The 14,862-nt window shown below is 42.1% G+C and overlaps 1 protein-coding gene across 4 annotated transcripts in view; it reads left to right on the top strand.

The window, feature by feature from the left end:
• The window catches only part of EHBP1 (EH domain binding protein 1), a 252,941-nt gene extending 244,630 nt beyond the window's left edge, over positions 1 to 8,311 (top strand). For all 4 annotated transcript variants that reach the window (XM_026668426.2, XM_026668424.2, XM_026668427.2 and 1 more), the window contains 2 exons: positions 6,832 to 6,946; positions 7,273 to 8,311. In XM_026668426.2, coding sequence (XP_026524211.1) covers positions 6,832 to 6,946; positions 7,273 to 7,363 — 206 coding nt within the window. In that variant the 3' untranslated portion in view covers positions 7,364 to 8,311. The remainder of the gene's footprint in view (positions 1 to 6,831; positions 6,947 to 7,272) is intronic.
• Positions 8,312 to 14,862: the final 6,551 nt, after the last annotated feature.

Here is a 14,862-nt window from a genome sequence, read left to right as displayed (position 1 = left end):
CAGTGCATAAAGCAGTAAAAACAACAAAACCCTTCAAACAAGGTGAATAAAAATCAACAAAATCAAAATGTGTGATACCTCTTTAATTATATCCATTTTACAGAGCTCTAGCATTATTCTACTCTATCCCTTGTTGGAACAGCCAACTGTTCAAGGCCTTCTGGAAGACAAGCAGTGACCTGCTTGGATCTCTGGGGAAAGGTTATTCCACAAGGCAGGGACAGCTACAGAGAAAGGTGCACTTCCCCAGGTTCCACTAGATGACAACATTTAGCAGAAGGGAACTGGAACACAGCAACCTTATTTGGCCTGTTGGAATAGGCATAACTTCTCAGGGAGAGACAGCTTACAAGTAGCCTTGTCTCATTTAGAACTTTTAAGGTGATATCCAGCACATTGAATTGCTTCTGAAAAGAAGTTGGAAACCATTGTAGTTTAGGCAGCAGCAGTGCAGTATGGCATTGGTATGTCCTGATCCAGTTGTAGTTTCTTGATGATTTTCAAGGGCAGCTTCGTGTACAGCACATTAGAGTAATCCAAGAGAGAATATGAATGACTGTAAACAAGGCCTCCTGCTCCAGGAATGGCTACAGTTGGCACATAAGATGGATTTCTGCAAAGGTTCCTCAGTCATGGCTGCAACTTCCTCCTTAAGCAGGAGTTGTAAGCCCAGGCGGACTCCCAAATTGTACACCAGGTCTATCCAGGCTAGTGCTACCCCTGCAAGAATCAAAGATTACATATCATTGGATCCAGGAGGTCCAAAAATTCAGAATGACGGTGTCTTGCTAGAGTTGAGTTGAAGTTGATTCCTTCCCATCCAAACATTTTTACATCTTCTAGGCTGTGGGCCAGCATTTGAGGATTTTGCCATCAAGTTATCCCACTCTATTTCATTCTGAATATACATACTGGGGAGCCTATCAATACTTCGCTAACACAATTATAATTCATCTTGACAGTGTTCAAATGGCACAACTGGTTGTTCACTCAAAACCAGGCGTTATTTGAAGAGCTTACTTGGTTTTGAGTGATATTCCAAGGGCCACACCTCAAAAAATGGGTGAAGACATGATAGCAATTATATCAGTTCAATTCCATTTATATAATTTCATTCTATTAATGAATGTAATTAACTAAATGCATGTATTTCTAAATATACAAACATACTTGCACATATATACAATGATTTTCCTCTCTTAATACATACAGACATACCAACACATAGCAACCCCTTACAGTATATTTTTAATTTCTCAGTTGATTGTTCCTTGCACATCATGTATCTATACAATTGTCATCAGCTCATCCTAAAGAATTCTCATAGTATTTGCTTCATACTGTGGAAATGCTAACTTCTATTGGTTTTTCACAGTGGCGTACAGGCAAATCTCTGGAGGCAGTTCTCCTGCAACCAGGACCTTGGGGGATCTTCTATCAGTGGGAACAAATCAGAAGCAATGTCTGTGCATTTCCCAATGTCTCCTAGCAATCATGAACATCAAGTTCTTGATCTGTTAATGAACTGTCCCAAGATATTTTCTAATTACCAAATCCATTATTTGAAAGCGTTTTGTCTTTTTTTCTGGCATAAGTGTCTGTCTTACCATTTCTTATTTTTTTCACCCTCTTCCTGCAAAAAAGAGCAGTTGTGAATAGACAAATGAAAAGTAGGCCAAGAAAGTGGTTAATCAAGACAGCAACTTCTGAGCACCACTTCAATGAACCTTCACTTTAAAAAAAAAACACAAAAAAAGGAAAGGCTAATAGAAATAAAGTCACCATTGTCCACATGCAGTGGACAAGGCAGCTAAAAATGCAATAGCTGAGCAGGAGAAAAATGTTGTTTGCTTTGTTTCTTTCTTTGTATGATAAGGAAATTAGTTGTATATGCATGGCACTTAATTTCAAGCTGGGTAGAACAGTAGCCAGTTCCTGATCTATTCTAGTCACCAGAGGAAACGGCACAGATCTTGCTGCATGACCAGAATGAGTTACATAATATTTTGTGCCGCTGCAGGGTGATAGCATGGGGATGGGTTAACAAAGTTTGTCAACAGCTTTTCAGGTGGCTCTGGAAGCAATATCAAAGTTTTGGGCTGCATACTCTGCAGTCATGATTTGTAAAGCTCTATTATGTATGGATCTAAGCCTTAAAACAAGCAAAAGTGTAGGTTGTGATGCTTTGCAAATAGAAAATTTAAATAATCCTACATCCTTATTTCCATCAAAAGTGTTGGCCTTCTGTGTATAGCCATGCTTGCGTATTTGCAGCCTGAAAGGTATAGTTCTGCAGTGGTTTCAGGATTTCCCAGCTGGAGAGCAAATTTCAGTAGGTGATTTTAGGAAATGCTGTTTGACGTCCCATCGTTTGAATATGCAGTTTCACAGAGTTCAGCATTGTCCTGATATGCTATTTAACATGAAATTGTTCAGGAGTTTAATCACGACATATTCAGAATTGTACAAATAACAGGGATATAAATAGTTTAATATGTACCTATAGAACAACATATAATCTATTTATTTGCAGTTATGTACTTAAATGTAGATGCTGCTCATTTCCATCCTGAGACATTTACATTTATAAAAGATTTTGTCAGCTTTGCTTTCAAGTTGTGTATTGCTCTAAAGCTCTCATTATCAAGCTGTGGAACAGACACTTTTCAGAGTTGCACTTAGTTCCTACTCACATCACCACGAACTGACCTTTTAACTTGTAGTCTTACTAGTAATGTAATAGTTTTGTAGCAATCTTGCCTTTTGGAACAGAATAAAATTGCACTACATGCCTAAAAAGGGCTGGATCTCCAAATGCTTTCATGAAACATGGTGACTCACAATTATTGCAGAATAAAATTTTCTCATTGAGAATAACTGAGTATTGAGAATCTTCATGCATGCATGGTCCTTTTGGTTCAAATTTAATGCCTTCTTGAAAAAGATTATGTTCGTGTTTTGCACACCCTAGGGGAGAGGTGGAGGCACAATTTTCCATCCAAGAAATGGATCTTCTTTAGAATGTTCTACATTTATTCTTGGCTTCAAGTTTGAAGTATGTGCACTTCTTAAAGGATTTATGCATAGGTTCACTATTTTTGTAGTTATGATTTATATGATAAGCTTTTTATATTTAAAATCAATAGGTAATCCTGTGGAGGAGCTTATCCTCTAAAACCCCATTTGTAAATCAATTTAAGTTTTGTTACATAGTTCTGGCCACAGTACTCCATAGATTGATTAGCTTCAGCAGTAGAATACTATCAAATGGAAGGAGGAGGAGGAGGAGGAGGAGGAGGAGGAAAAACTTTCAGGATTGTCAGCTGACTGGTACTAAAGCTAAGACTTTAACTACAGATACCCAATATGCTCTTTACAAAAGTCATGTTAATTTTCATCAAAAGTATCTTATTTTATAGTGAAAACCTTCAAAGTTTTGTTGTTTATTTTTTTAATTGTAAAACTTTGATCATTTTCATTCTGATATTTTTCTTCCAGAATGCTTGTCATGGCATTTTTATAAAAATACATAGATATAAACATCAGTAAAACAAATACATCTTTGTGCTGTCATTGTTATGAATGTATATTCAGCAATAACATTTCTTTAAAATTGAATCTGGCAAACAAATACTTAATATAATTCAATGTTTGATGAGTCTAGATAGACAACCATTTATAGTACAAAGGAATAGAGTGAAAGGTTTGTAATTATTGTTAATACTGCAGTCAGTCCTGTGAGGGAAATGGCTGTTCCCTATTAGATAGCTAAATAGATGGTAGGTAGGTAGGTAGATAATATGATAGAGATGATAAATGATTAATACATTGTGTGTGAGAGAGAGTGGGGGAGCACTCAAAGGGCTGTAACCATGTCAGGATTAAGAATGGTACCCAGAACCCAAACAGTTAAAGAATCACAGACTGCTTGGGTTGCAGCTCTTCAACCATTTACTTGGGAGTAAATCTGATTGGCTTTATTTGGGATATAAGATTCCACATGTATAGAATTGCAGTGTTAATCCTAACAAAAGTTTTGGCTTTTAACTCCCTTTAAACAACTTATGTTTATAAGATACAACCAATTATCTTTAATTTCAAAGGCAGTTTTCTTTGTGACATAGGGGGAAATATAGCTGCTCTTTGAAGCAATATATTTTTGTATATATTTTTAAGAATGTATCCTGGCCAATAGTGTCAAATTTGCTGTTGTCAGGAGAGAGAGAAAGAGGAGGGAATACCTGTACCTGAAGTGAGTTCACCTGAAATTAGTAGAACATTTTTCTATATAATTGCAATGAGGAGGTATGTACAAAGAAGGTCCAGGTGACTGCTTAAATAGGTTGTTCAAAAATGTTTTCATCTAAGACTGCAGGACTTATAATTTTGGATATCTGATTATTATCCCAAAGTGTAATCAGCAGAGTTATCATGTCTATTATTTACTTTGATCAGAATATTTCACGCTGTTTACTTTTGAATGTAAATAAAATTATATTTAGTATCTTAATGAAACTGTGGTACTTATCCAGTAAAGAAAGCTTTGTTTAAATAGGTTTTACATAGAAAACGAATTCCAGAAATCTGTGATTTTATTTCAAAGAACGTGTTTTTTTTTTTAACAGTCTTTTGGATAATATAGTTTGGACATTCTTTCAATCTAGAGATAGTAGTTGTTCCAGCTTTACTTTCCAGTTTTGAATGTAGAAATTGAAATGTAACATTTTCACAAAGTTATGTATAGAGGTTATTTTTCTTCCGTTCAATGGTGTCCAATTCTCAAAGATTACCTGGACAAGTCTCTTCAATTTTCTTAGCAAGGTTTTTCAGCAGTGGTGGCTATTGCTTCTTCTTGGGCTGAGAGAGAGCAACTGGCCCAAGGTCACCCAGCTGACTTTGTGCCTAAGGTGGGACTAGAACTCACAGTCTGCCAGTTACTAGCCTGATGCCTGAATCGCTATTACAAATCTATCCGTATAGGTAAGAAACATGTTTTTCTTAAATTAAAATGCAGGTGCTGGTTATTGTTGAATAAAGGAGGATCTGTGATTTTTAAAGGGTAAAATTTGGTTGGTCCCCCTTCTTCTCAGTGAGAAATCTAAATAAAATAGTTATTTTCTGCTTCTCTCCGTGAGCACACATTCCCTTTATGTCTATTAGTATGCACATGCTAATTATGCATATTGGGAAAACAATTTAAAGACTGGTCCACACATTCCTGGTTTTTTTTTTATTGCCATTCTAAGCTTTATTGGATGAACCTGCATCTAATTTTTAATTTGTAAATACAAACCCAAATTCACTCTGGCACCACTTGCTTTCATAAAGCTTCTGAACAGTTTTCTGCCTTGAATAAATTTTGCTTCGCAGGGGGGGTCAGGGGGATTTGAACCAGCACATTCTTCTGTGGTTTGTGAAGATTCACATGGTAACCATTGGGCTGCATTGTTAGGTTTATCTGAATAAGCACCAGCCATGTGAGGCTTAACATGATTGCTCAGGGCAATGGACAGGGAAGAGAGAAATCCAAAAGACTTCTAGGGCCTTTCCTCTGCTTTTTGGGGGAAAAGTTGATAGAGGACACCACATGAGTCAGAAGCTAAGGAGGGTTTTCTGTGTTGTTGTTGTTGTTGATTTTAAAAAAGGTGGGTGTCCTGTTTCCCTCCTGCTTCTCATTTGTACCTCTACCTCTCTCATCATCTACTTCTCCTTCTCTTCATTGTTTACCTTCCTAATGAGGGAGGCGGGACAGGGTGGTGTTTGAGTGACAGATACAGGCCCTTGCTGTCTGGCCTCTAGAGCAGTTTGTTTGGTGTGCTCCGCTGTTAAAACTGCCCTTTTTAATGAAACATTGATATTGTTTGTCTTATAAGAAGAGACATCAGCAAAGAGACCTGACTAAATATGATAGAATCTCATTCCTTCTATGACCTCTTGAAATTAAAAAATAAAGCAAATTTGAACAAAGGAAGAAAAAAATATAAATTCTTACATATACATTGTCGCTATTAAGAAACCTGGAAATTACGTGAACTTAAGATTCAGCTTATTAGGAAAATATCAAACAATCTGTATTGTTGAAGGGGGAGATTGAGTAATATTATTTAGTAGATGTATTTTGATTTTATAGGAAACACTGATTGTTGTTTCTCATTTTAAAGTTATTCTGAGGTGCCTAGTGACCAGTGTGAGGTATTTTTAACTGCCAAGATATAGCAAAGGGGAAAAAAGGAAAATTATAATCAATTTGTAAGAGAAAGGAAGTTGCACTGTGGTAAAGTTTTATTGTATGTTGTTTGGCAGTTTTCAATCTGTATCTTTTTCTGGTTCAGAGATAGAAACTCTGTAATACACTGGAAGGGGATGGAAGTTATTTAGGAAATCTGTAATAAAAACAAGATCATAAACATTAATAATAATGCAATCTTTTGCATATCTTCTCTTAAATGTGATTTGCTGAGTAAAGCGTTTTTTCCCAAATACATGAATATAGGAAAACCACACACACCCAAATCACAACCCCCCCAAAAAAAAACTGGTTTCATTTCATACATGTTTATGTTATTGACTAGTATTACTCAAAAATTTTCCATAGTTTTTTTTAATAATGCTGAAAGATATTGGATCTGATTTTATCAAACAATATCTGAAAAGTCAAATTAGATTTCATGTAGTTATATAGATCCATAGGAAAGTGAAATAATTCCTTATGCGTCTTTACAAAGGAAATTGTTCTATTATAGAACCCAGACCTGTGACACTGATTTGTTTAGATCATATGTATATTAAGCTTTCAAAGAACACATATCTGAATTTTTCTTCTCTTTTCAGATTGGCAAAAGACTGAAGCTCAGAAGAGACGGGAGCAACTTTTGCTAGATGAACTTGTTATTCTTGTTAATAAACGTGACGCGCTGGTCAGAGATTTAGATGCCCAAGAAAAACAGTATGTTTCATATCTTTGATGAACTCCAGTAATAAAATCAAGTTTTCCTTGCACTGTACTTAAGTTTTACATTGGGGGGGGGGAACCTTCAAGAGAAGGTCAGTCATCTGACATTGAAGCAATTAAATCTGCTTCGGTCCTGCATTTTGGTAAAGTGATCTGCTACTACTTCTCACCTATGGAAACAGATGGTGTAACCTAGTCCCTGAAGAGACTGCTCCCTAAACTCCTTATCTGTGCATAACTCCTTCATTGAAATGTAAAGCAGCCGAATTTTGTTAGGAAAACTACTGACAATTGTATTTGTTTGGTTTTTTTTGTTTTAGGGCTGAAGAAGAAGATGAGCATTTGGAAAGGACACTTGAACAAAACAAAGGAAAAATGGCCAAGAAAGAAGAGAAATGTATCCTTCAATGACTAACTTTCATGGGCCAAGATACTGTCATTTTTTGTAACTTCAGCCTTCTTACATTTTGGACATATGCCAACAACAAGACTAGAAAAACTACATCACAAATAGACCTCTTAAAATTTCAGAATTTTCCATTTGGCTGGATCAGCTTTATCTTAAATTGATTTCCGATTTTCTTCCCCCTTTTCATTCAAGCAACAGGGTTTCATAATTAGCTTTCCACAGGGATTTTTGGGTGGGTTTAATTATCTTAAATAAGTTTGCTCCCAAATGTTTAAGCAGCCATCCAGTTGTATAAGAAGGGAGAAAACCCTAGCATTACAGTTTTTAGTTAAAAGAACTTGCAAATACATTGTTCTATGTAGTCACATAGCAGAGAAAGGAAGAAACATGCTCAATTGTTTCCTCTAGTTCTGCCATATGTAATATTAAATATGCTATGAATCATTTTATTGTTAGATCACTCATATAATTTCTTTCAATGTGCTATATTTACGTGCGTTTTTCAGCTGCAATTTTACACTTTTATTGTAAGTACAATTATAAAATTTAAGGCTTTCTTTTGTGCGCGGAGAGCAGTTCTTTTTAACCAATCTTTCAAGAGTCTTGCAACTTTAAAAAAAGTGATTGTAAACATAAGGCTAACTAAAGTATGATCAGTTTACAGAAAATTCTTCTTTTGAGGCTACCCCATTTTTATTAATTATTTATTTACCTGTTAGTTTAGTTCCCTTTTCTTGATCTTGTGCTGGACCTCTGCACTCTGGTTCTACAATGCTGTTAATATTTATTCTGTATCCATCAGGGGTCTGTCTTGCCATTGTTTGCAAAATCTTGCAAGTAAATATATCCTTCTCTAGCATCATGCTCATTTTTGTGGAAATGGTTATGTTTATTTATTACAATACCAAGTTATGTATAAATTTTCAATAAAAGCTGGATCTTTCTTATCATAGCTGGGCTGGGCTGCTTTTTTATACATTTCAAATCCAGGTATTTCTCTAGGACATTATGGTGTCAAACTGTCAGCCCAAAACACAAAAAACACTCCCCACCCATGTTTTTCAGTTTGAGAAATTGGAACTGAACTAATTGGGAGAGCATTAATCTCTTTTTTGTTTCTAATCATTATATATGACTTATTTATTGTTTAATATTTAGAATTATTTTACAAATGTGTTACACAAAGATTGGGCACTCATCTGTCCCTGTAAATTTATGTAAATTACAATAATTTGTTAATTTGTTCAGCTACAATAATTTGCTTTTATTCATTGAAAACAAATACAGCTGAATTCTGTGAAGCAAACTGCTGAGAAATTGCTGATGTGCTATATGTGTATCCAAAATTTTAGGGTTTTTTAAAATCAACATATTCCACATATCCCTATCAACAAATAAACTGTATTGAGCACAGGGCTTTCTTCCAGATAAATGTGTATAGCCATCAGCCTAAGCTAGTTCTTATTTTTACAATTAAACCTGTAGCCCAGGATCTGGCATGGTATATTTTGCCCTGTTCAACAAGTCGGAAGGATATTTAAAAGCAGTGCCAAGACAAGTAATTCATTCTTCTGAATGTGAGTTGAATTGATTTAACCAGAAATTGGATCAAATGAGTTTTACTCTGAAAAGATTTAAACTAAAGGATTGTTTTGCAGTGGGAAAACCCTGGAGCAGAAGTGGGTCTTACAAATGTGGATCTTGTTCTACTCATGTCTGGACACAGCTCAGATCTCTTTGCTGGTTGAGCTGATGTAAAAGTCACCAGAAAATTAGGGGGGAGAGGGAGAGAGAGAGAGAGAGATTCATAATCCAGATCAGGGGTTTATATTGGAAAGGAGGGAGGAACAAAAAGCGTTGCAAGGAGAATCCCAGATACGTTACAGAATCCACATCGTGAATAATCCGGTTAAAATGATAACAAGCGCCAGTGTAAATACGAGGGAACTGCGCCTTGTGCCTTTGGATGTATTCATAATGGGAATCGCTTTCTGCCGGACGTTCATATGCTAAATGAATTAAACCTCTTATCTTCGTCGATGACTGGATGAAATTCAGGACAGAATCTCTCTCACTCTCTTCTCCCTTCTACCCTCCCTCTCTTCTTTTTCTCCTCCCCCTTTCTTAAATCTCCCCCACGCCGTACGCGACCTCCTCCCGTATCTCTCTCGACTCCCCCTCCATTGCCTGTCGTGCCCCCACCCCCCAACAAAGGCGACAAATTCCACCGCCTCGGTCTGCCTTTAAAAGCGGCGTTTAATTTGGGCCGAGGAGGAAGAGAGAGGCGGGCAAGCGGCGGGCCGCGCTACTCTTTGTTATTGGAAGCTCGCTTAATTCGCTTTGCGGGTTCCTGAGAGCCAGATTAGAATTTATTAATTTGCTGTTTAGCGTGTGTCTCCCTCCCCCTCCGCTGCCTCTCCCGCCCAGCGCCTCAACCAGGGGAGCTCCGCGCGGCTCCGGGCCCCTAGCGAAAGGCGACGGCGAGGCCAGCTCCTTCGCCTCGTCTCCAGTGCCCCGCAATTCCTGCGGAAAACTCCCTTCTCCGGCACTAGCGGGGCTCGGACGCCTCTCTGCGACTGGAAAAGTGGGCAGCTTGAAGGGACGGGTTGCCGCCGCCTTCCCGCTGAGGAGGGCGGGGGAGCAGAGGAGAGGCGACTCCACTCCGGTGTAAATTGGTCGCGAACGGCCGGTCGGACTGAGGCGATGCCACGCTTGGACTCGCTCCCCCAAAGTGGCACCGTCCAGGATGCCTCGCTCGGCTGCGCCATTGGCTGTGCGAGTTCTGTTTGGGGGAGAGTGGGGGGGGGCGCTCTTCTCCCACCCCACCCCACCTCCCCGGGAGCGAAACCTCCTTCCCTCAAGGGAAGGGAAAGGGCGGGGTGAGCAGAGGCGGGCGCTGTTGTCTTGCCGAGCCTTTCTCCCCCACCCCCGGCCTCGGCCGACGGGGCTGTGCGGACCAGAGCAGTTTCTCGCGTGGGGCGTTTGAATTTGAACACAGAGGTTGCGCCGGCAGACTTGCGAAACGAAACGGAGCTTTGGGTCAAGTCAAAGGACAAGGCCGCGCCTCGAATGGGGAAGCCGTCGGAAGATAATGCCTCGAGTGCGCCTTTAAAGGAGTCCAGGCATTTTGCAGCGACTTTACTGCCGAGTCCCAAAGGTGCTTTTTTCAAGAGGCAGTTGGACCTTGTTTTTCTTTGAAGACCTTTCGCTTCTCATCCAAGAAGCTTCTTCAGCTGAGAAGCCAAATGTCTTTAAAGAAAAAACAGAAAGTCCAGTTGCCTTTTGAAAAAGCACCTTTGGGACAACCACGACAGGGATGACTGAGAATCTCCATAGAAATTTACTGCCGGGTAACTTCACTGCCCGCCGCTTCTGGTCCCTGAAGGGATCCGGCTTCCCTTCATTCAATGAACGGCGTTTAACTTCCCGTCCTTCGAGTAGCCTTACCCGAAAAAGTGAACGCCATAGATTTAGTTGAACTGCGCGCGGGGAACCGTGCTATTAAATCGGACAGAAAATGTGGTGGGTGGTTTGTGTTTCTTTGCCTTCCTACTGCGGACTCAAACGACTCCACCAGCAGCAACCCTCCCTGTCCCCCAAAATAGAAGGGGGAATCTATCTCGCGAAGCTCCTCGTTCCGCTTTGAAGGGGATTATTTCCCTTTGTAACCCTCTCCCCATCCCCCTTCCCGGTAATTACCGAGGAAAAAACTTCTTTGTTTCGGTGTGTGTGTGTGTGAAACTTTCCTGGGGGGGGGGGACGCCTTAGGTGTCCACACACACACACACGCGGCCTCCTTCCAGGCACCGCACCTGCACCCAGGCGCTTCTAACGACACAAAGACAGACGCAACCAGCGGGCGAGCCAAAGGGACGGAGTTTGTGGAACGGCCACAATCAAAGCGGGCTTATCTGGGAGGCAATGGGAGAGGGAGAGGGAGAGGGAGCCGGCCAGGTTCGGTTCCTGGGCACTTGAGGCCCGAGGCAGCTTCCCCAGTTCGCCCGGCCACTTCCTACTCTCGCACAGGCCACTTGCTTTCTCCTTCCACCCCCTTCTCCCCTCGGCCCATCATCAGCAGCGCCTAGAGAAAAAGGAGGGCTGCCGGCCCTGCTGCGGCTTACCTTCCTTCCCTTTCCCGGGCCTGCCCAGCCAGAAGCCCCGAAGGCGGCCAGGACCGGGAGTGGGAGCCCGCTGATTCCAAACTGCGGGCGGCCTTGTCTGGGAGATGCCCTTCTCAAAGTGATCCTTCGAGGAGCGGGAAAGACGCCTTGCTGGGAACCGGGGCCAGGCTAAGAGGCTGGAGGCCAATGCCCTCTCGGGGTGCCCCCTTCCTTCTCCAGGGGCTGCCACTTGGACAGGGAGACACACATCCTCGGCGCCTTCCCGCACAGGCTCAACTTTTCCTGTGCCTGCTCTCTGGGTTCTCGCCTCCTTTCTGGCTCCGCTTGCTCGTGCCCCCCCCCTCCCCTGCTGCCCTTAATCCAGAGGTTTTATGGGCTGAGTATTAAGGAAATTCGCCTGCAATTTGGGATTAGACAAATACTCTTATTACAGGGGGAGAAAACACGCACACATAGAAAGAGAGAGAGAGAGAGACAGGAGGAATGAGTAAAGCTTAGGGGTTTAGTGCTACTTGATACTCTGAGCTTTTCTCTAGGCTTGGCCGCCTCATTGGGAAGTCTGAGACTTCCAGCGGCTGCCAAAGGCCGGAGCAACGCTTCCCTGTGCCCTCCGCCTTTCCTCTCCATCCCAGTTCACCGCCACAAGAGAGGAAGGAGTTAGGCCAGCGACGGATAGGTAGCTAGCTATAAGGTGTTGCCGTGGACTATGACCTAATCCAGATCTCTAATCTCGGATGGGACTATAGCGGTGCAGGGGGCTATTCTGTTCTGAGGATGGAGCTGCAGAAGAAAAGGCCTGCCTTCTCAAAGCTCGGGTCCACCCCCCCCAAGAATAGTCTCCGAAATGGACAATGTCTCAAGCGCCTGAGGGCACTTAGCCCTGTTTAGACTTTGCAAGGTAGTGGTCCCAGAGGGACCCCCTTTGCCGCCCCATCTTTCTCTCTCTGTGTTTCTCTCTCTCTCTTTTTGTGAATGGGCTGCGGCGGCTTTGTTCCGTGGAGAAGTGCCCGTGTCGCTGACTTTTGTGGGCAATAGAAGCATCTTGTAAACCTCTTTTCTCCTCTTCTCCCTCTCCTTCCCTCTCTCTCCCCTCCGTTTGATTAAATGTCCCCTCAACGAAAAAAATGTAATTTGGCCGAGCTGGCGGTCGCTCCCTTTGAACATTAGCTCGCTTTCAGCTCCAACTTCAATTAGAAGGAGTTGATTTTGAGAGATCAACAAAAGAACCTCACCAAAGCCTTATTAAAGGTCCTAAGAAGATCTCCCGGATCCTTTGAGAAGCAGTTAAAGAAACAGTGTGCTTCCCTCCTACGTTGTTACCGTATTTCATTGGGGCTCCAAAGGAAAGTGTCTCTCCAGGAAAAAAAAGAGAATTCCACTTTGATGGTGCGGCCACTAAGTCCTTTTCCGAAGTCCTTTTATTCATTCGGTTAGCTCGGTTAGCAACCAGTTGATTCAGAAAAATCGCGACGGTGATTTTCATTTTGCTCTTTATGTTAAAAAGTTTTCTTTTTCGGTTAAAACTTTATATGCTTTTTTTAAAAAAATTATCTGTAGAGGATAAGTGTTTATTAATATTTATGAGTGATACCCTCAATATGGCATGCACTGTGTGTTGTACATGTGTGTCTGAGAGAGACAGAAAGGAGGGAGCAATTGTGTGTGTGTATGTGTGCAGGGAAGTGATAAGCTGTTCAGTGGAAAATGTAAAGTATGCAAAATGTTTATATATACAGCCATTCAATATATAGTTTATTGTGTGTGTGTGTGTACACACACACACACACACACAATAAATTAGACTCTGGTGAATGAATGTATAAACAATGTTTATGACTACACAGAGCTCTGCAGAAGAAACCATCCGAATCACAATCCTCGACATATTTTGCCTGGATTAGACCCCACTGAAGTCAGTGGGACCTCTTTATGGACACGTATACAAGTACTATATAAATCTTTCATGAACGTTGGGGTAATGTTCACCAATAAAATAATGTTTTCTTTATTTCGTTGGAACTTACTGCACAAAAAAATTTCATATTAGAGAAGAATGGTGCTTGATGTATTCACAAGAATGAGCAAACTTTCTTAGAGAGACATATTCCGTTAGACATACTGGCATACACTATTTTAGCTGCAGGTGTATAACGAGGAAGCCAGTGTTAGCTAGACAATGGCAAATATCTATATAAGATCAATAACGAAGGTTGGAAGATACCAGGTTCTTGTTCGTTTGCAGGATGTAAACCTTACGCAAAGTATCCGAGTTAGCCTACCTTTTTTCGTCTGAAAGAAGACAGGTGAATTCCTTGAAATGAACGTGTTAGGGATCTTTGTATTCGTATTCTAATTATAAAGACCATTTGGGAACTTTTCCCGTTCTCAAACCCCGTTCTTTGCCAGCCACTAAATGAAGATCTTTTTAAAAGTTCATTAAAAAAAAAAAATGCGTGGCATATAAGAGCGTCTTTTCCCCTCCAACAAAAGGCTGGAATCTGTAAGCGCCTTCTTCAGTCCTATGTTACTCAAAAGATAAGTCCCACTGAACTCCGTGTAGACAGGGTTACACTTACTTTGAAAGTAACTTTGCTTAAAGGAATTGGGCTTATAAACCAGGGAAGATAGACCTTGAAAGATCCAAGTATCCCAGATTAGATGGGGCAAACTTTCTTTTGTTGAGCCGTGCTTAAAGAGAAACGGCCCGCTATCCCTGCTTGGAGAAGAGGCCGCGATTTACGGCGAAGAAGCGACCCTTTGTGAATCGCCGGGGAGGAAGAGCGTCATCTACCACCACCGCTCGCAGACGAAGGATTACACCCCACGTGGTGGTCGCGCCGGGAAGAGCTGGCCCCGAGAGTGTTGCGGGGATGGGTGGGGTGGAAGAGCAGGATGAGGTGGAGGGGCCGGGGGGGCTTGGGCTTTAGCCGCGGCCCAGAGGCGCCCGGACGGGACGTGCGGAGTGCGTTTATACGACGCAGGAGGCGGAGGCAAGGCCGGCTTCCAAAGTCAGGCTGGGATTCAAGTGTGTGTGTTGGGGGAATCCCTTGTCAGGCACGAGGACACCCCTCGCGTTTTTCTCCCGCAGGTCGGCGAGAGGCTGAGGAGGGAAAGGAGCGGCGGTGGCGGCGTCTCGCTCGCGAGCGCCCGCGATTAAATAAAGCACTCCCGGCTTCTTCTGGCCGGCCGGCCTCAGTCGGCCTCCGTGGGCCTCCGGGACCTGCCAGCAGCAGGGGCGGAAAGGGTGTCCATCCTCCCAGGGGAGCCGCTGGAGCTGCCGCCGAGGCAAACTCCAGCCGCCTGCCTGCTCGCCCTGAGGGAGCTGCTGGGAAGAGTTGGCGGCTGAGGCTGCAAGCGCGCGCGGCTGGGACTGGGGTGGA

This window comes from Notechis scutatus, chromosome 1 (genome assembly GCF_049901735.1).
Source record: "Notechis scutatus isolate UNSWTSFEM ecotype Mainland chromosome 1, rNotScu1.2, whole genome shotgun sequence".
Lineage (NCBI taxonomy): Eukaryota > Metazoa > Chordata > Lepidosauria > Squamata > Elapidae > Notechis > Notechis scutatus.
Note: the sequence above shows the minus strand (reverse complement) of the source record. Positions and strands in the feature narration are given on the sequence as shown.